General features: G+C 41.4%; 1 protein-coding gene across 1 annotated transcript in view; it reads right to left on the bottom strand.

Moving 5' to 3' along the window:
- The window catches only part of STK3 (serine/threonine kinase 3), a 109,692-nt gene that overhangs the window by 31,536 nt on the left and 52,151 nt on the right, over positions 1–26,005 (bottom strand). Inside the window, exons 8-9 of the mRNA XM_026050018.1 lie at positions 22,530–22,722; positions 13,087–13,262 (exon numbers count right to left, since the gene is read on the bottom strand). Coding sequence (XP_025905803.1) covers positions 13,087–13,262; positions 22,530–22,722 — 369 coding nt within the window. The remainder of the gene's footprint in view (positions 1–13,086; positions 13,263–22,529; positions 22,723–26,005) is intronic.

Below are 26,005 nucleotides of genomic sequence, written 5' to 3' on the forward strand. Positions count from 1 at the left end.
TTTAGCAAGTTGTACATGCCTGGGATTTACAAATATAACAACTGCTTAGCTGCATAAAATTCTATTTAGCTTTTACAAGGATATAAACTATTTTTAATTGCCATATCCTATCTAGCACTTAAATATCACACGAACACACTGATAGCAGGTCAGAAACAACAACACAAAAACATCAATTCCACTTTTTGGGAGGCAAAAGTGACACAAACTCTCAAGTCTTACTCATCTAATCAGCCCCTTCCTGACGTCACAGCCTTAGACCCTCACGAGGCAGCTCTCCCATGTGTTGCTGCGTGAAGGAGATGGGCTGAATCCCTGCCACCRTAACCGGTGCTCAAAGCCACTTGTGTCTTGTTCCCWGAAATATATCTGCTGGATCAGCTCGCAGAAATTCTGCATCAAGAGGAGAATAAGTATGTTGATTTTCCCCGTTCCCAATGCTCCCAATGAATAGTCTATTCTTCCTTTTGGCTTCTTCATTCTGCCAGTCAACACACTTACTCTACTGACCCAGGACACAGACCTGTGATTAACAATATAGCCTTAAAACCTCACTGACATTCGTGCAATGGAGGACTAATATGCTTGCATGGAATAAACCTCATTTTTCTTTTTTTTTTTTTTTTTCCTTTGTAACAGATATCAAATTCTATGCATACAACTCTTTGAAATGCCATTAAATACTTGAAACATATCAGGAAAGACAATGCTCACAAACTCCTTAGGCAACTTTAGCTTTGTCGTTTTCCAGTTATATCACACGTTAACTTCATTATAAAGTCTTAAGTTACATGACATTACATATAAGTTATGACTCAGCTGCAGAGTGGGTTCATAAGGGGTGAGACAATCCTAAATACAGCAATCCCTAACTTCTGAGCATTTGATTTCAGTACATAAACACAAATTTTAACACATTTTTTTAGTGTTAAAAGATTACATTAGTCGAGAATCTTTTACAATACTCAATATTTTTCCCAAACAGCCAATAGTCACCACGGACATATATGCTCCTCGGTATTTGGGCCTATAGATCTCTTTGCTAGAGGTTACAACACAGAGGATGATTTTCAATCCATCGCTCAACCCGGGAAGTTTGAGATAATACTAGTAGATTTGAAAAGAAAAGGCAACTGCAGAGTTCTTTCCTCTCTTCGCTCCCATTTGGTGAGGCAGAGGCTTCGGTATTACTATGATTAAGGTGTTTCACAAGACTCCTAACTGCTCCTGCGTATACAAGCTGCAGTTAAGACTAGGAATCCTCTTGAAATTTGCACTCGTCAAGAATGTACTTTCCCCTTACACATATGGATCACACTACAGTAGCTTTGCTCATTCCATAAAAATTCTGCTGCAGTAAGATGAATATTAGAAGACACCTCTGCTAACCACACATGTCTGTTATCCTACTGCATTACTGATGACTCACTAAGTGGCAGCTTTCACAGCAGGCACAGCACACTGTAGATGCCAGGTGAAACTCACTGTACAGATTTTCAATTTAAAGCTGTGAAATAGTTTCTTGATTTGGCCATCTGCAAAATCCTCCCCTCCCCACGTGTTACAATGAAATTGCCAGCAGCAGCTTATTATTAGATTATCAGATATTAACTGATTAAAAGCATCATTTTAGTTTTTAATGAAGGCATATCAGCTCTACACTTAACTTCTCCCTAACCTAGAGTGCGACAGAGCTGGTGTTCATTGATTTCTGTAACAGGAGTTGTGGATAAACAGCACCAGGTCTCCAAGTTTGGAGACTCCAGAAMATGGCAACTGCTGTTTTTCAGAGGTGTTTTGGTTTAGGAAGGAGAGCAAGAAGGGAAGAAAACAGAGGTCTATAATCACAGAATGAYTGAGGTTGGAAGGGACCTCTAGAGATTATCTAGTCCAACCCCCCTGCTCCAGCAGGGACACCCAGAGCAGAGAGCGGCATCCAGGTGGGTTTGAAGACCTCCAGAGAAGGAGACTCCACAGTCTCCCTGGGCAGCCTGTGCCAGGGCTCTGTCACCYTCACAATGAAGTTCCTCCTCACATGGAGATGGAACTGCCTGCGTTTCAACTTATACCATCACCCCTTGTCCTATCRTTGGCCATCACCGAGCAGAGTTTGGCCCCTTCCTCCCTACATTCTCCCCTCAGGTATTTATACGTATTGATGAGATCCCCTCTCAATCTGCTCCTCTCCAGGCTAAACAGGCCCAGCTCCCTCAGCCCTACTCTTCAAAGAATTCTTCCTTAGAAGCAAGAGTTGAAAGCCAGCTAGACCAGCAAACCCGGAAACTACGCTACCCGCTGCTAGGCCAGCGCAGGTATCTTTGGAGAGGACGGGGWTGGGGAGCACAGGATGGTGGCGGCWGCGACACCCCCTCTGCACGAACAAGTGCCGAAACTTAGCGGCGCTCCGGCCTGCGCCCGCTCCTGTTGCCATAGCGACAGCTCCTTAAAACATGGAAAACAGGTCAGGTAGTTTCAAACCACTGGCACTGGTATCACTATTCTCCCCGTAGTTTTGCTGCATGGAGCTTTTTTTTTTATTTATACATATATATATGTGTGTGTGTGTGTGTGTGTGTGTGTGTACATACATACAGACAGATAGATACACACACTGATCACAGAAGCACCCTTGAACTACGTCTTCTTATCATTCAGGCCACTATGAGGATCCTCATCTTTAGATGATCCTCTTGTCTTTGAAGAGCATATGCTATACTGATGGATTGATTTGTCATTAATTATAATCAATGACAAGTATGGCAGTGTTTAAGTAGCAATTAATTTTAACTGAAGTATATCATTCAGAGAAAGTAATAATCTGACCGCAATTACTGTGCTCTATTCTTAATGATAAGCTGTGCACTTCATATACATATACTTCAGATGCTTTGATTAAAAAATAATTTCTTCAGATTTAATAATAGTACAAGCAGTCTAAACTTCTCAATATCCAGAGACTAAGGGTTTTGACATAGTTTTGCCTGCAAAAAAAAATTCACGAAATTTGCTCAGTACAAATCCAGTCCTGTTCACAGTCTAATTTTTTTTTTTCCTTGAAAAGTGCTTATTCCTTATCAGCTTTACTTTCCRGGCCAGGGAAGAGAATTGTTCACATTGGAAGCACATGAAAAATTAACTGCCTCCACAAAACAGAAGCTTGTCCTCGAGGCTGGCAAGGGGTGCTGCTCCTGAGGCACGGGGGACTCCCATTCACACACTCTCCAAGGAATGACACCAGGAAAGGGCAGTCTTCAATTAAAAAAAAAAAAAAAAAAAAAAAAAAAAAAGTATAATCCTTTTGGGAGAGCTCATTTTTTCCTAGAGAACTTTCTGGATATAGAAAACTTTAAGGGTGAAGAGGGGAGTCTCTCTGGTAAATTCTTGCAGCCAAACATTAGTTCGACCCATCTTCATTGAAAGAAGAATATTCAATTATAAAAAGCAACTAAATATACTGGCCTGTAGTGACACCATGAGGGAAAAACACTCAAATGTTTTTAAAACCAATCTYCTCTAACTCACCAGTCACTACAGCATGCTCATGCACTTGCAGCAGCCCAGGCGGCAATCCCACTCCTCGGCTGAGAAGACGACCTTGCCCACGACCGTGGGGTGCTGCGCTGCAGACTCTCATAGATCAAATTCTCCCCATCTGATTAAGCTAACTTGTTCTCACCACGGCAGACCTAAAGCACAGACACTGTCAGGGTTCTTGTCTCAGCTGAGCATCATGCAGTCGTTTGAAAAATATCCAGGAGTGCTCTTCTGCCTTTAGAGCTTTCCTACAGGATAATTCTGACCTGCTATTGCTATTTAGGTTAAGAAACTCTCTCTCCAAACAATAACTTTCTCTTATTTGTACCATTACTAGTGTCAAAACAAGCTTTAACATATCAGTAAGTACACTACTAGAGACTTCAAATTCCTGCGAATCAAACCTTTATTCTTTGGGTGTTTTCTAGAGAGAGCACATGTTTTATATTTTAARTGTTACAGGCACACTTGCCCTGGACCAAATAATACTGAAGCATTTTAAACTCTGAAATTTCTGAATGTGAAGTTCGCATTCAGACACATAAATGACAACGGTTTGTTTTTCTAAGAAGCTGAACAGGGAAAGTTGACATTGCTGGCAGRGGAATCTTTGCCACTGACCCCGGCCAGGAGCATGGCCTTAACCTTCACATGTAAATTTTTCCCCCCTGCAGCTACAGATTTCTATATTGGGATTGTGTAGCTTTAGTTTTGAATTTTTACCTATATAAGACTGCAAAGTAACTACCAAAACTTGCCAAATTCAATTCTGTGATTTTACAGAGCAATGTTTTTCATCTTTTAAGTACATGTGCTATCTAAAAGATATAGTTTTAATCAAGACCCAAATATGAAAAATAAATGAAAAAAAAAGAAAGAATTAAGCTCCCCAAAGAAGTAGATCGAAGTCTTACTCTTATACAACAGCACATGTGTATTGAAAGAAGCACCTGTCTCCCATTCCCTTCCAAAAAGTAAACTAGAATATGGCAATGCTACCATTCCCAATAAAGAAAAATAAATGTGGTTTATAAGGCATCTGTAGGCAGAAAAACAGTGCAATGAAATCATATTTGGAACATTTTAAATTTACAAAGCTCACACATTACAGAATCACAGACAAGTAGGACATATCCTTATAAGAACACAGACTTGATTTTCAGGTTTGTTAGGAGCTGCCCTTTTTCCCCTTTGACTTATGATAGTTTTTTTTTTTTTTTTTTTTTTTTAAATACAACACTATTCAGGGCAATCCCTATTTGTTATTGTTTGTGTGTACTAAGTCCAGTCTAATCAAGTACCTGGAGATATTAACTCCGAATAATAAAGTACACTTGTAGGCATTAACATCCTTCCACTATTTTAAATAAATGCCTTAATTCAAATTGGTAAGTTATTCGCAAAAAGCTCCACAGAGAAATTTGATTATTTATAAACTTCAATAGCATTAAGTGTCAGCCATTTAACTGGTAATATGTTGCTTATGAGTTATTGTTAACATCTACATACAGTCCACACATAGTAGTTATTGGCTACAGATCAAAAGATAAGGCCCAGAAATGTAATACAGGACCTTTTAAATAYTGAGAACAGGCCACATGGAAAAACAATTTTTTTTTTTTCTCCTCAAGTTAAATTTCAAATTAATGGAATTCTATGTGGCAAATTCTCCTATTTGAGCCCAGTAAAAACCAACTCCCCCTAACATAACACTGACAAAACCCTAGTTTTTAGACAAACCACATAATGAGGAAACCCTCTATAAAAATCAAGAGGTTACAAAAACCAAAACATTCTTGCAAAACTCCGCCGCCTCTCCTCAGGCAAGCTTCATTTTCCCTTCTTTCCTTCCTCGTGAATCATCGCGGCAAAGGGYAGGAGAGCGGAGCTCGCTGCGGTAGCGTCGGGGAGAGGATTTCCAGGACTTTCCGCTGAGATGGGCGGCGTGGCGCGCGGAGCCTTGGGGACGCGGCCTTGCGCCCCGAGGGGCGGCGCGCCTCCGTGACATCAACGCTGATTCACAGAACATGGAAACTATTTGGACTAAATACCCCTTCTTTTACGAGAAAACAGAATACCGAGACCTGACAGTTGTTGTGATGGACAAAAAAAAAAAAAAAAGTATAGTCTTAAAACTCGCCCAGCCAAAGCTGGTTTTCCTCCCACCCCAGAGTATTTCAAGGCCCTTCCTGGGCTGTAAACATGACTTGGCTGTTACACAGTGAGCTCCAAGGCATATATTAACGCAGACAACGGGTTACCACAGTAACAAGATGTTACTTTAAACCAGCAGCGCTGCCTGGGCTCATCAGTTTCTCTGGTTCTTTCATTTGTTCTCTTTAAACTATGCATAAATTACGGGCGTGTTGTATAACTAAGTACGTACACGCGAGCTGCGCTTCCCTCCAGCTAGCGCGGGGAAAAGGGCTTCTAGATGATGCAGGCAGTGGAACTCCCTGGAGAAGAACAGCTCTGCTTTTCACTTCACACAAAAATTTGAAAATTGGCTGAAAAGCGGAGTTTTAAAGTGTATTCTCACTATTTTGTAACTAAAACACAAGCGCTCTGTCTTTTCCTATTGAAAAGATTTGACACGATACATAAGATGATGGCAGGTATGCTTTAAATCATGCTTTCCTTCTTGAAAGAAGAAAGTTGTATTGAGTTTTAGAATTTTCCAGAGACGGATTCATGTTTGGAAGCAACTGAACTGTGAAAGCTGTCAAGGTTACCCGAGGGTAGATCCTCCAAAATCCTGAGGCTCCTAATACACAACTTTGATACGCCACTATTTTTGAAAGCATCAGCTTGTTATAAAGAACATGCCCCTCAAAATCTCTCCTGGTATTTATGATATCAGAAGTATTGTTCTGGTTAACAACTAACACAGCAACAGCTTAAAAAGTCATASGAAACAGGGCAACCAGAGGAAATGGGGCTGTCGGCAGCTTTCAGAGGTCACCGAGAACACTTCTCTGCTCCAAGGCAGGATTAACTCCACCAAAACTATTCCTGACAGACGTTTATCTAACCAGGCTTTTAACACTTCAAATACCAGCACTTCCATAAGTCCCTGAGGCAATCTACTCTAGTGTTTTGCTAACCTATTAGAACTTTTGTTATTATCTAACTTAAAATATCATGCTATGATTTTAGCCTCTTAGATGCTTTATCCTCGGAGGGTATGAGAGTGATAATTACTATTTTTTTATTCTGTTATTCACACATAAGAAAGTAAAACAGCTTTTTGACCTAGTAGGGCATCTTTTGGGGGGACTTCTGGGATGCAAAACATACACAGTCATTGCCAGAAGGCAAGACTCACTTTTCCAAACTGCAGAAGTACAGCACTGGAACTGGATATTAATGACTTGGTGATGGACRTAACAGCTTTACAGTAATTGCATTCTAGACTCCAGGATATACAGAAAGGAACGGTTCTGTTTACAGCTTGAACAATTTAGAGTTGCATATATGAGATTAAAATTATTTATAGAAGTAAAAATTTGAAAATCAAGCTAATAATTGAGGAAGGGATGCATTTAAGAGAAAAAAAATTGTATACTCCGTATCAGTTGGAGAATCATTCTGCTCAGACAGCTTTTTCTCCCCTCTCTCTGCAAGAACATGCCTTATACAATCTGAAGGCCTTAGTTATGTCAGAGCCAGTACCAGACTTGCAGAATTTGGGGTTTGGGTGTGTGGCAGGGGGTTCAGGTTGGTCAGCTCTCCTTCCCCACAGGAAAGCAAATGATTACAGATATTTAAGTTACAGTTCAGGCTAGCACATCTTTCCTTACTGACTGCAGAAATAACTATAGGATAAGCCTACGAAACTACTGCTGTAACTTGCAAGTCATCCACAGCAGACTCCCAACACAGGCAGCTGAATCATCCACGCTGCTTCCCACTCCCCATTTTAAAACAAACCCTCGGAGCACGTGAGGCTGCTGCACTGACCCTTGGTTCTACAAATCACACGCTGCCCTCACAGAGTAAGCTGGGTGAAGCAGTAAGGACACAGATCTGCTCCGCTTCCCCGCTCCAGGAGCTGTCTCTGAACCAAAAATTGATGAAATTCTGTGTGCAGTCAAATTGGCAGCATCAACAGTGCTGTGATGAGCCCTGGGACGTGGTCCACACTCTGCCGTGTCGCTCGTGTGCGAGCCCCAGGCACAGCCCACACCTAACTCTGCACGGGCTCCGTTACAAAGAGGCAACGCAGCTATTTCTAACACTTCAATGTTCTTCCTGGGAGCATCTGGAAATGCTTTGTGATATTTATGCTGCTAATTAAAACCAAAGCAGAATGAATATAAGTTAATACTTTATTTTSAAAATGCATGTTTTATAGTATTCAACTATACTTTATATAGCTGAAAAAAGAAGTACATGGAATACTTTCCCATCAGAAAGACTACACAGAAAAGAAAAGTCATATGCTGCTCTAAGCTGGAATAAATCTAGCCAAGGTTTTGGACAAATAGAGGCATTTCTAATGAAGCTAACTCAGCCTAGTTTTGTTACTGCAKTTTTAATTAAATTGTGGATGATCTTCAACCTTTTTATGATGTTTAATTTCTACCAAATAAGGTGTCACACATTGTACATTTGTAAATGTTAYCGAAAGTCAACATTTGCACTTCCTACCTGCACAACTGTTATTTCACAGTGATTATATTCTAATATATTTGTCCTAGTTGAAACCCAGTGAAATAGTCTGCCTARAGGAACAGATGGCTTTTAAAATTTTTGTTACTATTCCAGAATCTAAGTAACCCAAAATGCATCTACTTCAATATGATATGGTAGTTGCTGCAAAACATGATCTACATGTTCACTGTTTAATATTTAACAATCTGGACACCATTCCTGTTTGGAAATAATTCTGCTAAAGACAGAAATCATTACCCAGCGTTGCTATAATAAATGGATTTGCCTTTTTAACATTTTTCTATTGACATCTTGCAACAAAAACTAAATGATTCTCCATTTAAAGTAATTTACTCAATCAGTGAAATGAGGTTTAGCAAGTCACTCTGAGTAATGTCATCCCACCAGTTATCATCAATTACATATCATTTTACTTTGTGTAAATCATTTTACATCGTGTCCCATGCTAATGCACGTTACTAAGTGGAAGGGATTTTGCAGAGCAACATTACTACTTCATGAAATGTTAAATGCCATGATACAGTTAAGAAATTAAAGAGCAGGCTAGTTAACAAGACGTGCACACTCTGTCCTTGTCCAGTAAGCTGCAATTTAACTTTTTCCACCCATGATGAAAGTCGCACGYTGTTCTTGCTCAGTAAGACTTTGTTTTACTTTTTCTAGAAACTCTCTTCTGTGTTGCTCACATAAGAATATATGAAAAGCTCTATATAAATACCCACAATACCTTCAACTGTGACAGACAAAAATRTGAACAAGATGTTTTGGGGACACCTTGCAGTTTTATTGCTCATTGGGTATTGGTCTCTGCAGAACATACATATCCAGCAGAAAACACTGATCAAGGAAAGAACAGAAAGAGAAGTAACGCAGACATATGAGCTCACAGCTCTATATGAGCACACGTATGTATTAAATAACTTCTTTAAAGGAGTGGTAACGTCACCACTCGAAACAGCTGCAGCATCTTTTGCTTTAACTTGGCACTCTGGTGCAAGCTACTGACCTGCGAGTTCTGAGACAGAAGGATATAAGTCAGCCCATTAAATGGCTGAGCCTCATTGTGAAAGGCTGCTCACGCTGTATATCAGTGTCTATGTGAATATAACATCCATACACTGCAAAGCTTTCTTTCACCTTTAGTTATTCAGAGACATTATACTGGTTTTCCTCAGAATGAGCAATACTTTATCAGTTCTGTTGGCATCAAGGTTTACGGTGATATAAGGCACCATTTAACTCCAAGTAAAACTAGCAGATTCAGGGCTTAAAATAGTGCTTTCACTTTGCCATTTAACAATAAAAAGAATGCAGATGAGCTGTTGGTAGCCAGGAGGAAGCACAGAAACAGAAAGCCCTCAGGGGCTCTCTCAAGTGCAAAAGGTGGATTCAAAGACTAATACAAGTGCTAAAGCTGGAGCTGTAGTTTACTGTTCGTAAGATTTATATCCATTCACAGTTCGAATGCTGGACTTTCAAAAGGGTGAGGTGCTTCAAATGGTTAAAAGTACTTCAGCACTAATTTCATTTCTCTGTGATTCACTGACTTTCAGAATGAAATTAAAAACAGATAACAAAATAATTGGAAAGGATAAGGGTTTTTTTTTAATTCAATGCAAATTCCTAGAAAATACAAAATTCAGAAATGTACTTTTTACTACTTTTCTATTTGCTTTCTAGCAACTTTCATTCATGGAAAATAGCACCTTAGTCCTAAAGCATACACGAGAGGGTGATGTTAAAGGTGAGCAGGCAGTATCAGAACTAAGTTTCCTTAAAAGTTAGTCATAATATTCCAGTACAAAATGTAAAGGCCTGCAGTGGGAACTTTTTGCTTATCAATTTATAGGGTTTTACACTCATAACRAGCACAGACTGATCAAGAAACTGAGGGGCAGCAGGACCAATGGTCACGAGGAAGGTGCATGGATCTCCAGTTCCCATATTGCATTTAGTACTAAAGAAATGAGATCAGCTTTTCACTTTGAAATCAACAGTGAAAAAACAAGGCATAAACACYTACTTTCAAAAGAAAAAAATCACTGCTAAAATGATTTTTCTTAGACCTTTGATTAGTAACCAAAGCATCTTATTTTCAAGTGTTGTATTTCATTTGGTAACTGGGTTAAATCACATATAAGAGGGCAGAAAATTATGCCTACACATACAACTTTCAAACTCGACTTAGTGGTAGGCTTGCTCTGCATTCTTTTATACATCCGTTTACCCAATTTTTCTCCAAAGTTTCATTTATCATTTATTTACAGTATCTAAAAGAGAGGCAGGAAGTATGTAAAACTGATTGTATTACATGTATATTTAAATAAATTAAATAATGGTGTATTGATTTACACTAGCAGACCTAAATGGGGAACAGGAGTCTGTATGATCACAGCATAAAGCAASTATACACTCTGGCCACAGGAATTAGCTCTTAATTCTCTAAGTCTCACTTGATACACTGAAATTAGGTAAACTATTATTTGCAGGGATTTGAGGATTTCTTCCTCCTCCTTTTCCCTCCTCCCTTCCGAAGGGTTTGATTGGCATTGTCCCCATTTCCATTTCATGCTCGAAGAGAGGCACTCACTAATAAACTTGTTGTAATTCTTTCCACYTAAAGAAACTTAAGGATCTCCTCTCCGCCCAGTGAGAAGCCTTGCTGGCTGCTCTAGGGCTTGCGAGGGTATTTAAGGCACCATTTGCCAAGTAAGTTTGGTAAGCTCCAGTTTAAAGAATACAGTTTTTCCTACATCATAGAGTACTCTTAGAATATTAAATTTGATTTTGATCATTTATGCTTTGGGTTTATTAATTCCTTCTTCCTTAGTTATGATAGTTGGAGTTTGCTGTTAGGACACCTTTCTAGACTCCATTAAGATTCCTTCCAACCAAAACAGAACTAGAATGCAAGAGGTTTCCATTATTTATCACTTTCATGAATCATTTAAAGACTTCACATCAGTCACTGAAAACATTCGTGCTGACCTTACAAAAAGGAGACAATRTCTTATGCATGCCACCCACTGATCCAGCCCTTCACAAGGGCTCTTGCAGACCATTTGCTGATACTGTTCCTCACTTGTTGCAAAACATYATCTCTTAGTCATGAATGTTTTTAAAAATAGAACTGTTTATAAAATGAAGAATAGCTGTCTATGGTTCAAACAGTTAAGGCCAATATCTTGAGTTATTAGCTTATAGTAGATTTAAAAAATGTATTTTAATGGACCAATCTGGAAGAATACACCCATTATTGAGAATTCTTCCTAACCACTTTCTTATACTGGCTTTTCTGTGGAAGTATTTGCCTTTTGCCATCCTTAAAGGAAAATCCAAAAGAGATTTGCACTCAGTTTTTGAATCCTACTCCATCAGAATCACTTCTTCTTAAAAGTCTTGCAACGAGGTATCTTCAGAAAGCTCCAGATGACCAACACATYATGCAGCTCCTTGAAGAGCTTCCTTTGCCCCCCATTCCAAAGCCACTAAGAAGTTTCCCCTGCAACTCAGCACAACCACTTCTGAAGTAGGGGACTTCCTCTGGGTCTGACTTTAAGACAAATTCTCATTTCAGGAAGGCAGTTTCACACATWCATGCAATCCCCGCAAGATCCACAGGATTATTTGTGTCCAAATTACTCCTGGGTAAGCACTTAACAGAAACAAAACTCTAGCCGTTACAAAAAGTTGCTTGCATTTCTTAGCAGTGAGAGTTAAAGGATGAGTTTTAAATTGTTCTATGAGCAATTCTGTTGCCATTATAACCACCCCACTTAAACACAGCCAGCTATTTTCCAATGAATAATTCAATTAGTTGCTTTATTAGTCTATTATGAGGATGCTGGCTATTGCATTTTAAAGTCCCAAAAAGAAAGAGCTTAATCAAAACGCTATTCCCAGGCAGCAACAGCTTGCACTGCGCTGTTTAGCTGGCGACCCTCCAGTAGCTTAAATGTAAGAGTCAGCTTTATTTAGAAATGCAGTAAGTGAAAAYGGGAAAAAAAACCCCACACCTACAGCTGTCACCTAAAATTAAACACAGTGTTTTTCTCCAAACCCCAAGCTGACTTTCAAAAGTCGTCACGTGACCCTGTTTAGCCACTGCACTATGAATGTCTTTTAGGTCTAACATAAACCAAGTTATTTCATTCAAAAAGGTTAAAAGTAGAACAAAGTGGGAGCTGAGGCACCTACCTACAAGTAGTAGTAATAACTTCTTATTGCACTTCATTAAAACKTTTTTAAATTGTTTATTGATTCAGATATAGATAAATAATGTAGGAACATTTTTCTTTTGGCTTCTATTATTGTTTGCAGTGTAGGTAAAAAGAAAGAAATTACACAAACTATGCRGGGGACAAAACAAATTCTAAAATAGACTGACTGGTGTTAGATACAGGAATTCTGTATAGAAAGAGGTGCACTAGTGGAACAGTATCAACAAACCAGCTAATGCAAAACAGTGAGTGATCTTAATCTCCCAAGGAGAGTGACTAAACGTCTCTATCCAGTTTAAAATGTGCATTATCTCAATGCGATATCCCCCAGTGTAACAGTATTTCAGGTCTGTAAAAATTTTAAAATCCTTAACAGAACTGGATCAAATTCTGAAGTCATAACAACACGGAAATTATTAAGAGTTGAGAATATCTTATACCTAAAAAATGCAGTAACAAAAAAGTATGTTTTTAATGTCATATACTCATCTATGCACTTACTTTGCAGCCAGTACCTGACCGTAAGATGAAAAACCTGGACAGCATTCTTGAAAGACTACTTATTTTATTTGTATTAACAGAATTATAGAAAAGGATCGACTCTTTTTGGCATAAACACATAAACTTCCTGCAAGAAAAACATGAAGAATGTACTTACAAAATCGAAGTCTCCATCTTGAGGGACTTTCCAGTTATCAGGGAAAACATTTTTGGATATGTGGTAGGGTTCATGCATGTTCTGATTACAGTTTTCAGGGCTTTTATTCTTGGAATCTTGTTTGTCAAAGTAGTCCATGAAAGAAGGTCTTTGTACTTGTGGTGAAGTAGCATTTCCTTAGTTGAAAGAAAAAAAGAAGTTAAAACTCTTTAAAAATGAAAGATTACTGAGCTATAGAATAAACTCCATTTATTAATTTAATAAACATCATTCATTAATTTGTTGCCTTAATTTTCTYGGATTTTACAGAAACTGTTTGCCCCCTGAGGATCTCTGGCATAAAAGCTCATGGCCAAAGAATGATATTTTTGTAGCAAGATACAATGTGGGGAAATGTTCAAGACACTGCAGACTTGCATACACAAATCACATTGGAAGTTACTTCATGTGCTATCTATGTGTTGTTATAGAAACRGAACAACACAAGGTGCTAAGCATCCCTTTGGGTGCTGAATGCCCTTAACGTGAAGGCCTGGTCCACAGGCACTCCCAGGAAGGCAACCAAGTTGCATCAGTTTCAAAGGTGTGATTTAATGATTATTTAAAAAAAAAAAAATCGCAGAAAAACAACTACCCCAATTGCGTCTAGACGCTGCTTAATCAAATTCACTGCCAAATGAGGATTCTCAGCATATTAGAGGATCACACTCCACAGATGGCTGCGAAGTGCCCTGTCTCCATGGTGGAGAACCCCAGTGAGATGTTTTGTCATCAGCTSCACAGCTGCAAGAGCTTTGCGAAATACAAACCAAGACCATGGCGTGAACTCCCTTTTGCTGCTTCTTGAAACTAACCAACACCAAAAATAAACCCACAACCCGAAATAACTGAAACTTGCTTTCATTTGTTGGATTTAACTATTAAATAGAGCAATAAATAAAACCTAAAAAAATACCTTAGCAGTGCTATGCAAGTTGCCTCAGATTTCTGTACAGAATTATGACCCATGAAAGATGTACTTGCTCAAAAAGCCAAAGTAAAAAAAATATGAAATACATTTCTACCATTAAAATATGGACTAGGATGAGAAATGCAAATAAATAAGTTAAAAAACCCTACATGCAGAATGATACCAAAGTATAAGCATTCTATAAGATTTAAGAAATTGAGTTACTTCTTTTTATGACTAGAAAAAGCAAAGACACCTGAAATGCCTTTCTGAACTTGTGCTTAGCATGTGATCACTATGACTTGCTGATCTTTACCTCTGACAATTTGCCTCACTAGTCCAGTGACATTTTTCAATTTCATCTTTTATTTTATCATCTTTTCCTATGGCATGTCATTCCACCCATCTTCCTACACTTTTTTTTCCTTCCAGTTTCTGCGCTGCCATCTTTTGTAACGTAACTTTTATTAAAAAAAAAATTTCTTTTTTTATTAAAAAAAAAAATTATTAAAAAAAAAATTTCTCCCTACCACTCTGTTCTAGTAAGATCTCTTTGGGATTTTTTTAAAATGTATTCTACTGTTTTGCTTATGCTCTCAGCACATGCCCTTTCGGCACTCGACTACTTGCTCCTCCTCAATTCCATGATGATTCCTTCATCCAATCTGCCATATTTTCATCCACACCTCCTCCTCCCAAARCATTTATCCACCTTTTCCCTCGTAGTTATTGCCATAGTCTTTTGTAWCCCCGGACTGCAGTTAACTCTGTTCCCTGTCTTTTAACTGGCAACTCTCTACCACACAAAAGCATCCCRTGAGCTAAAGGGAAGCGTGAAGCAAGGAGGTCACAAAGCAGATGCCTCCTCTTCAAGGACATTCCAAGTCTGCTCCCACCAAGCTCAGCATTTCTACAATGATGTTTCCTAATCTCCAGGGTCYAGAGCAGAGGAAAGGACAGGAGGGAAATGGCAGGGTTGACAAATAGCTACAGAAATAAGCACTAAAAGCGCGAAAACCAGAGCACAGAGTTCTGTAAACCCTTTGCTTGAACATCATCCCCCAAAAGTGGGGGTATGGAGAAGAGAATGAAAAAACAGTATGCAATCAATGTATGTTCTTAACGACAGGTTTTTATTACTTGTTACATGATGTGCTGATTGCTTCCCTGCCWAAAGAGGGAGGCTACTTGTTCCAGGAGGGAGGACAGCACCCTGCTCGCCTTTCACTGTCAGTTATTTCCCTCCTGCAGAGATTAGTGAACTTACCTTCCCCCCTTGCAAAGGAAACGTGCCAAGGACATGCCTGAAGAATAGCAGTGGCTCCCCTGGAGTCCCTGAGTCCATAACAGGGTGCATTACAGCTACCAGAGTCTCTTTCCACACGTGCCAGCAGTCCCCCTACATCCCACAAGGGATCGTCTCCTTTGCCTGAGAAAGGAGAGGATCTGGGACGTTCAGAGTACTCATCTTTCCAAAGCAAAGTAAATAAAAATCCCCATCCTCACAGACAAACAAAACACAGAAAGGAATACCTTCTGATCTCTAGCTAACTTAACACGAGCACATCTAGTTAATGCTTCATGAAAAACAAGGAGATGCCTACTAATTTAAAAGCAGGTAACACAGGCTCCCCATTGCCCSTCGGAAGGCTCCTACCTCTTCCTCACTGCCTTTCCAGAAGGCTTAGGCTCCCCACACCACAATAGACTGAATGCTATTTTGGACTATTTTGCAAAATATAAAGTTCATGGAAGATCCTGGAAGTTAAAAACACAATAAACAAAGATGCTTTAAGGATAACCCATTCATTCAAATATACTTTGTAAGTCACTTCCCATTTGTTCTATACTACCTATATCCTACAGTTCGTTTTGTGACAGTTAAGCAGAATTAGCTCCCCAGACCCCCAGGACTCCTTTCCATGTTTTTTGAAGATGGTCACAATAAGCTCAAATAAATAAGTTCAAATAAAGTTTAAAAAAAAAAAAAAAAAAAAAAAAAACCCACCACACCACACACACAATGTCTCCAGGGCTTTTCAGAGATCGTAGGAGAGCAGCCTGACACCAGGGATCTCTGAGTGCCCTCAGACAAAAGAAAACAAAATTAAAAAGTCCCACACCCAGGTAGCATTTCCCAATTCTGCCACTGCCTCTCCTTGCTCCCCCAGGAGCTCAGGCACAAACTGGCTGCTCAGCCCCACCAATCTCCCAAGAGGAATTTTCCCTCAGGATCGGGCTGAACCACTCTTGAGCTTGAAGGCTGCTGTCTGTCAAGGYTTACCAGCCTTCCCCAGCTTTTCTGCCCTTTGGAGCTGCTTTCCAAGCAATTTCAGCTACCAGCAAGTAACCTCTCTAAGCAAAAACTTGCATCCCTGATGTCCAGCCTCTGTATCTAGTTACCATTCTCAATTCCACCCCACCTTCAGCCCCTCCATTTCACGGTCACTAGGGTCAAGGCTGTCACCAATTTTCACACCTCCTGCCATTCTTCCTTGCTTCTGAATACCGGGTCCAGCTGCACATTCCCCCTCTTCGGCCCACGCGGTACCGTATCAAGACATTATGTCTCTCATCCTCCAGAGGCTTCCTGGATTTCTTGCACCCTGCTGTGGCACCCGTCCAGCAGATGCCAGGGAGGCTGCAGCCCCCACAAGAGCTCGGGCTTGCGATCCAGAGTGTTTCTTTGATTTCTTGATTCATTCCACCTTTTCTGTGATTCTTGAGGTGCTTTAAGGGCAGCCTTGGCCGCTTCCCTCCCGGCTCAATCCCAGTTCAGCACCATCCCAAGCCTGTCAATCCAACCTGCAGCCCGCCTGGCATCCCGCCCTGTGGCAGCTCTGCACTCCACTTGTTCCTCACACGYAGGAGGAAGAGGAGGAGGAAGAGGAAGAGGAGGAGAAGGCACCCCAGCCTCATCCTCACTGCAGAGGCTGCACCCACGTGGGTGTCAGCCCCTCCGTGTCACTTGTCCCCAGGGACACAGTGGCCACATGCAGAGCTCCGGCTCCTGCTGTTGTTCCCAAGGCGCCTGCGTTTGTGTCCGTGCACTCCAAGGCGGCCTCCTCCGCCACTCGCTCCTGTGCSCTTCCTCAAACCTCTCTTGCCCCTGCCAGCTTGGTCCGTTTGTATTCCACTTCCAATCATCATTTCTTTGGTTTTATAGCATAGCACTTAATACAGCATATGCAAGTTTAAAGACATTTTATGAAAAAAGATATTTGCTCCAAAATGTTCCTTTGTTTCCTAAGGATGACACTTGTAAAATGGGCTAATTCTTACCCTATTTTTCCCACCTTCTGGTGAACAGAAAAAAATAGCTAATGCCATTACCATTCTAAACCCATTAGCCCTTTCCGCTGACTTATACTTCATTCAAACTTTCTGCGAAGCGAAAGAAAAGAAAGAAAAAAAAACAAAAAGAAACAAAAGGAAGCCCCATGTTAAGCATGTGCTTTTGCTGCTGTGGCTGAACCAGAGCTGTCAACACGACCCTCCCTCCAATTTGTAGGAGATACCACCAGCAGTGGCGCAAATGAACAACCGCAGCACCCGTCACAGGAGGGGGCTTGGGGACTGCAGCAGGCTTGGGGAACACCTAGGACCTCCTGCTCCATGTACAATAAGAAGCCCTACATGCAGCGTATGGTGTCAAACTGCCCTACAATGGACACAGTAAGCTGGCTTGACCAACTACATCAATGAAACATCGATGCCCAGGCTACAGCACCGCCGATACCATCGGATAACTCAGTTTCCTTGCGGAGTTCCTAGAAATTCTTAATTTTCCCATTCAAGCTAAGAACCCAACTGCCAGAGAGCTGACAGGATTTAATAAATGCTTTAAGCAGGAGAAATATCCCAAATTCAAAGAACTATCTGGGCCTGAGTCTCTGCTAGACAATGCGAGAAGCACAGAAGACATAATTATGGAAATACTATCTGAATCAGACTGGCGGGCAACTTCAAAAGCCTTTTGAATGAGCACTTAGGAAACCACCTAGGAAGAGCAAACAGAGTGACAGGAAAACAATCTCCTGCCTCACTAACTACTTGATGTCCTGTTTGACTGCTRCAGTAATGCACTGCTGACATCACTTGATGGACTTTGGGAAACAGCAAAATTCCACAATACAGGATGTAGTCGACTCTATAAACCCCACCAAGGAGAGAATATCTCAATCAATCTTGCTCATTCTTATGAACTAGCTAAGCAAGAGAAACAAATCTAAAAGAAAATAGTCTCAATTCAGAAACATCTTCAATGAAATCTCAGTTGAAAAGATCATTCTGAGATAATTGCATCCTGTAATGTTAGGTTAAGAGAACTACCAGGAAGTGGTTCAAAACCAACAAAGTGATACAGGTGGTACAAATTCTAGGCTATCATTCTTAGGTCTGTTGAAAAGGTACCGCAAACATACAACGTAAGAGTAATTATTTATTACTAATAAAAGAAGAAAATACAGTATGTGCAAAAAGTGATACTAAAACTAGTAATACAATTACCAAAACCCAAGCAGCTCTTATTCCAGGTCTACTTCTAGAACAGGTCAATAGGACCATGAGAAAACAAGCATCTATTTAAACATCTGAACACAAAATCCTTACCTGGAAAGGAAATGCACCATGCTCCCAAATGTTCACTGCATTCAAGCAAAACCTGCTCTTTGCTCTGCCTTTTTCTTTCTTTTTCATGTTGCTCTGCCTATACTTTCCTATAAGTACTTATGTACAAGAGGACRGCACGTGGAGCCTCGCAGAAGTCTACAGGGGCTTGTATTTGAGCCTAGCCCAAGCCAAGGCTGTCATAGGACCTCAGCCACAGTTTCACAGAAAGGCTGAGGTTGGAAGGGACCTCTGAAGTCCATCTAGTCCTCACCASATGCAGGTCCCTGCACTTCCCTTGGTTGGACTCCATGTGGTTTCCTTCTGCCCACCTCTCCGGCCTGTCAAGGTGTCTCTGAAGGGCAGCACAGCCCTGTGGTGCATGAGCCCCCCTTCCCAGAGRGGGTCCCTTCATCCGCGTGGCTCGGGAACGAGCTGGACCCACAGGACCCAGCACTGACTCCTGGGGGACAYTGYCCCTGCAAACCTCCAGCTTCAGCTTGTGCCACTCACGTGGCTCTCCTGCTCAATGTAAGGGACAGAACAGACCCTAACTGGGGTTTAAGTTGTACAACAGGGTGCATGTCCCACTGCAGGCAGGGAGCCCATGTGCTARGGGAACTGCATAGATCTTGTTTTTCTCTCCCTTGCAAGAAGTAGAGCAAAAACAAAATCAAAAACAAACAAAAATCACCCCCCACTTACCAGTTTTCTACACCCAGTTTGTCAAATGCCACCTAATTAGTTCACTCCCTTCTTCTTTGTATCTATTTGTCGCCAATCATGAAGCATCTGGAAGCTTCGCTGAAGTTGGAAGCAATGGCAATAAAAGACTGAACATTAAGAGGCAACCTTTTTTGCCAACCCAGAGCTAGTGGCAAATGTAGAAGTAACAACAGCCACCACCAAGAGCTCGGGAAGCGGGGAGAAGGGAGAAAAGAGGAGGGAAAAGAGCAGGCATCATTCCCAGCAACACTTGTTGCCACAAAAAGGCCTTGCAAGCCCCGGGGACCCGTCCCTGCATGTGCTCCGTGCCAGGGTGATGCTCCTGCACGAGGGGCAGCTGGAGCAGCTCTACAAACTCAGCTTCTTTTCCCCGAGTCCCACCTCACRCCCAATCGAAGCTCTGTTTTTCCCTACCTCTTGTATTTTTCTTTCTTCTCTCTTTTTAGGTGCATACTCTCTGCTCGTGAGCACATACAGACACACTAAGCAAGAAAGCAGAATGYTTATTGCTAGGCTGTATATTGTATGTTAGGGTAGGATGACAGGTCTCTCTTTATTCTAAATCCCTATTTCATTCAGGCACATTTCTCCATTTATGAAATATATATATATGTATGYTTTTAATTATTTTCTGTCGTGGTTCCCAGAGGCCTCTGAGCATGGGCACTTATAAATAAAAACTTATTACTGTTTCTTATTTTGTCCTTGAGGAGGGAAACAAAAGGCAGAGCAAAACAAAACGTGAAACTAAACACAACAGCAATTAAAAAAAAATGGAGTTTTTCGTAAATATGTTGCATTTCTAGGAGGGAAACAAAATCCCTCTTCCCTAGTCAACTCGGTTTGTTTCTCGGAGCTGCTGGCCTGCAACGTGCTCCTACACACACGTACCGGGAGCGCTTTGAGGCTCCCTGTTTTGCTTYATTACAGTCAGAGAATCACGGAATGCTTAAGGTTGGAAGGGACCCCCAGAGGTCACTTAGTCCAACCCCATGATGCCAATGAAGGGAGCGCTGAGCAAGGCGTCGATCCGGGGCTTTGGAAGAGGCTTTGGAAGAGGCCGCCTGGCTCCGAGCCCCGGCCTCTCAAGCCCAAAGGAGGGCAGCAGCAGCAGTGGTGGTCACCAGCCCAAAGGAGGAAAGGTGGGAAGGAGGACTGCCCAGAGGGCAGCCAGAAAGGTTCTCACAGGTACTCAAAGGTGTACGGCACAGCTCTGGACTGCTCCAGACAAGAGAGTCCTGGGAAGCGGGAAAAAGCTTTGCCTGAACCCAAGAGCCCTCACACTCTGGTACCATTCATATGGGTCTTGTCATTTGAGGTAACCAAAACTTAAATTTTCCCTTTGACTTCAAGCTGCCTTTCCCCCCCAACTTTAGGAAAAATTAAGCCACCTGCTGCTGCTTCTGTTTCAGCCAGCTATTCAGGAATCACAGAACCAGAAGAGGAGCAGCTCAGCTGGGTCCAATTTCCATTTGCTCTCAGAAAGCAGATTCCTGAATTACTAGYGAGTATCTAACGTGAAACACACAATAAAGCTCAGCCTACCTTCAGCTTGCTTAATTTCCTTCACTGACACTATAGGTGTAAAGGCAGGCGAGAAACCTGCTGTGCCAAAGATTATATTCTTCTRTTTCACAGAGGAGAGAACAGAGCTAAGAACCCTACAGATTAAAGGCCAAGGTGTGGAAAGGCAGTTCCCCTTCCCCTCACCTGACTGCTGCTGCCCTTGGAATCAATTCAGAAGTGAAAGGAGTTTTTGAGAGCAACATGCGAGACAAATATGACGCAGGGAAGAGACTGCAAGGCAACCCTAATGCCACCACATGGATTTGTATGGCTTATTAATAAATACTGCCCCTCAGCACACATAAACTACATAGATGGCCATGGACTTGGACTTTCAAAAATGAGCTTGATCTATTAGCTACACAGATCGATACACAAGTATTCTGCAGCAGCACAAAAACAAATTAAAGTGTGTGCAGAGTGAGAAGTGACCATACAATAAAACCAATGGCCCTATCAGGAGGTGTTTTATTTTACAGTTGAAGACACTAAAGGAAAAAAAAAATCCAAAACCCAACAAATTCCCTTCCTCCTTCCCCCCAATCTGCTGCGCATTAAGCCCCAAATAAAACATGCTCCTGACTTGTGCCTCCAACTCACCTTGTGCAAGTCACGTCAGGAACATAAGTGCAAACAGAAATGCCACATTTCACTTACTATAAAACATGCTACAGAGTGAGCTATTTGGTAACAAATTTCAATTCTTGAGATGTTAGTTTTATTCTGGGGTATGTGAGAAGCTCTCCTTGCAGGATTTTTTCCCCCCCCTCAAGTTAGGGAAGTTGTTTCAATACCTGGAGTTAAAATTTGTGCCTCCAAAACAGGCACGTACAGCTAGAAATAGTCACATAATGATGCTACCCATTCAAACAAATACTTGTTATATTCAGCGTGACTAATTCTGTAGTGGTTTTATTATAAGAATAATAAATTATGTGCCTACATTCTTATGTAGGCAGATTATTATCGATTGCTTGAATTTCACCAGTGCAATTTATAATTTTATATTCTAAGAAAACTCATCAATTTTCTCTTTATTAAACAACCACTCAGATGCTGATGACAATACAGATGTTTTACTTTGGCTTCAATAATCTTTTGACCATTGCATTAAATCAAGCACTATTGAATTACGTCCCACAAGGATGTTCTAATAACAACACCAACCGGTAAAAGAAAAATGTGCTAACTGATTATAAAATTATAAAGCAATTTGTCAGCAAGATCTGCACTATCGCTAAACCCACGGGGAGTCCTGATGAGTTCACAGGAACATGCACACAAAGAGCAGCATACGGGCTGCACTGCAGCCTAGCTCTAAGGAATACATGCACGACAGGAGGCAAAAAGTAGGAGATAAAYAAACAGTAGGGAGAACTCAATGTCTCTAAAATTAGATGCCCACAGTTTTAGCACAGGACCAGTCTTCTACCACCATCACCTTTTTCTCTACGTAGCACAAAGAGCCCTCTGGGAGATGAACACACTCCCCTCTCTGCACTTACCACCTAATGGACCACGATGACCCAACGTTTTCGGGCAGCATGAGGCAACATATGACATTACCCAACAGAAATGGGAATTAACAACATACTTTTCATGGTCCCGTCCTCCTCTTCATCATCGTCGCTGTTTATCACCATGGTCCCCAAGTCCGACTCCAGCATAGTGCTGCTGTGCTCAATCATTGTCTGAGCACCTTCGCTCATGGTGCTCGTGGCCCTCATGGTGCCAGCGCTCTCTGAGCTGGTCTTCACCATCGTGTGAGAGTCCAGCTCATCTTCATCCTAATAAAAAATAGTTATGAGAACTCAGCAAAGCATTTTAAGGAATAAAGCTATGATACAAACATTTAAATGTTTAATCATTAATTTTGCATCTTTACATGACCTAGTTGTACTGTTGACYTCCAGGTTTTCATCAGTAAGATATCTAGATATTGACAGAAATGCAAAAATTAGTAAATGGTCTTCTCTTACACAGGCATGGTGGCTTTACCAGAAAAGCAGCCCTTCCTCACCCCACTCCACTCACTAGCCACGCAACAACTTGACAGTCACAGCACAAGAGCAACCCACACATCTGGTCTGTGCTGGCCCTGAGCTTCCCATGTCCCACTGACCTTCTGGACCCACCATGTCCAGGAGAGATCCAAAGGTAGAACCACACTGCACATGGAGTAAGGTGGCTCTCCCGTAATGGACCATCTCTGAACACTTGTCCCGGTCACCCTTGGCAGACTATGGCCAGTATCTTGCACATCAGGTAAAATGCAGAAATCAGATGACAGAAGCCGACAAAATTCAGGCATTAGAAGAATCCACTGCAATAGTTTTGAAAGTCTGCCTCAAAATAAAATGAGTTGACTTTGGTTTTTAAGTCATTTGCTTTAAAACTCTCTGTCAGAAGGCCGAGGGAAGAGCCCTTACTGATACTGTGGGGAAAAATCTGTGGAGCAGAAGCTGCCAGCGCTAGGGAAGGCAGGAGCCAGTTTCACAGGGAGAACAATAGAGCCTGGAATCAGCGACAGCTGCGCGCCATGAATGTAGGGAGCACTTTATGAATTAGCATCCAGTTTAATCCAGTTTATGGATTCCACATGGAATAGTCGAAAACAGCAAATCTTACTCTTTGCTGGAGTCAGATTTATAGTAGTTGTACAACATCACAACAACTGCAGGAAGAGCATTAGGTATTCTACACATTTTCTACCTGGGTAAAATCAATTCACAAAAGTCCTCCTTGTTTATAAAAGGATAGGACCCACCAGTGCAGACAGTCAGTTTCATACACTCAAATTTTAAATACAAATCCTGTCATGTATAAAGTGCCTAGATGGGGCTGGCAAAGCAGAGTTAGACAAGTGGCATTTCCCTGCCACGAGGCAACGGGACCTGCGTGCAGATACAGTGAAGCGCACCCCTGAGGAGCAAGATGTTCCAACCAGCATCTCAGCTTGAAGAGCCATGGCAAAACCACCTGTCTATTATTTGCTAACTAGAACCACAAGCCGGGTGCTATATGTAACGCTAAGATCCCATTTACCTGCTACATTTCCCTTATCTTTCCAAATCTTTATATTGTTTTACAATTTTCCTGKTTTTATCTACAAAAGAGACCTGTAAGCAGCAGGGGGAGGACCTACAGGTTTGGCGCTTTGTTTCTCAGAGAACTGATTCCTTTCCTCCTAATCCAACAAAGCCTGCTTTTTTTTTTTCTAATTTTCTAATTTCCTAATGCATGCTTGATTGCAAGAACAAGCCACGCAGCACGAGTGCCTGCCGCACCAAGGCTGCGGGAAGCCCAGGTAAGGACCTGGGGGCAGCAGCATCAACCCCAGCTCCTGGACCACCAGCCAGGGCACTGGAGCAGAGCCGGGCTCCACGCAGGCAGCGTGGCTAACRTCCACACAACACAACGTTCTTGCACCGACTGCCTTGTACAGATCACACAACATGACGTTCTTGCATTCACATACAGACCTAACYTTGTGCTTGCCATTTCAGACACCAAACGAATCATTCCCCATTTACAACCTGTAACAATATAAAAGCCTCTCACTTGCTTTCTTCCTGATTTTTGTCTTGAGCTGCACTATAGAAAGTATATGTAATATCTACTCTGAAAAAGAATGATACTTGCAAAGATTCAGTGCTGCAACTGTCAACTGCTGCTAAAGGCTGTGCTAGGATATCACTAAGACATATTTCAGTCGTGCTCCTCCTGGTGGCAAAGAGAGACTTTCTCTTTACTTTTCCCCCCCTTAACATTCTTGCTCCTACTGTTTTGCACAAGCTGCCCCTTTTTGACAAGGGTACTTGAAAAGTGAAGTCTTTTCACCTAGACCTGCCCTTCCACGTTGTATTTAAAGGGTGTGAGAGCCATTAAGCAGTTACCTAGCACTGCCACACAACACAAAAGCTACAAAGTGCTCCGATTTCTACCAAACTCTTCAAGCCAAGTTCCAATAACAGACAGACAACTCTGAGTTTCAGACCCAGTAACATTTGATTTATTAATCTGACTGCTACTAATATCTGTATGTTGYACATAAAGTCCTAAATTTACTAGGACTGAAATCAGAGATGATATTAACGTTTTCCTGAACTTTTAGAGCTATTACAAAAGTGAACATGAAAGAGTAATGTAACTTTACCCATATGAACCAACATGAAATGAAATCATTAAAAGCCATTTCAATATCTTCCAAATCATTTAGACCATCGGTGTGTTTTAGATCAGGTTCCAAATCTATCTGTGGATTTTTCCAAGGTATAGCCCAAGGATCTTTATTTTGCTGCCGTTAGTGGCACACGGAGCGATTGTTACACAGCTCCTAGGAGGCCATCGGTCACAAAACATGGGACACAGCAGCTATGCCAAAGTGGGAAGCACCCAATACTGTAACAAGTAACATTTCCCTAGGTCAGGAATGATGCGTTGGGAGATAGCAACATGCAAGGTTTTTGTGGCCATGTAGACTGTAAAAAATATTATTTTTGTGGAATAAACAGGCTACGTGCTTTCAGGAGCATCGCTGCAGTATTTTTCTCAAACATGAGATCTGGCTGGTAAGCCAGAAGACAATCCTGAATGTGAACAAATCATTTAGATCAACTGGAATTTTTTTTATGAAGTTATATAAGTGCATGTTTATACAACAAATGAATGCCATTCCTCAGTACAAATTATGATTTGAACTTTACCGTTCATAAATATTTTTGYAGAACTTCTGATCTGCTATTAAAAAAATGTAAACTCCCTGATTAAATAAAAACAAACACAATATCAATTTTAGCCAGGAAAAAAGCTATAAGGTAGAACAGCCCAAGTGTCATGTTCCCATATTGTTTATGCAAACAGATCCAGAAATCAAGCAACGAGAACAGCACCGTGCTGCTGCCATTCTCTTGTGCAGGGCAATAAGCAGCAAATTTGTATCTGTCTGGGGTTTCTTGGCGGACAGAGAGGCTGGGTGGCGAGCGAGGCACACGTGGGCACGAGAACCCGGGCGATATCCCGCGATCCTGGATGACTAACACTCGGGTCTCCGTTTCTACCACAGGCAAG

The sequence above is a fragment of the Nothoprocta perdicaria genome, unplaced genomic scaffold (genome assembly GCF_003342845.1).
Source record: "Nothoprocta perdicaria isolate Ctin4 unplaced genomic scaffold, notPer1 scaffold_64, whole genome shotgun sequence".
NCBI classification, from domain to species: Eukaryota; Metazoa; Chordata; class Aves; order Tinamiformes; family Tinamidae; genus Nothoprocta; species Nothoprocta perdicaria.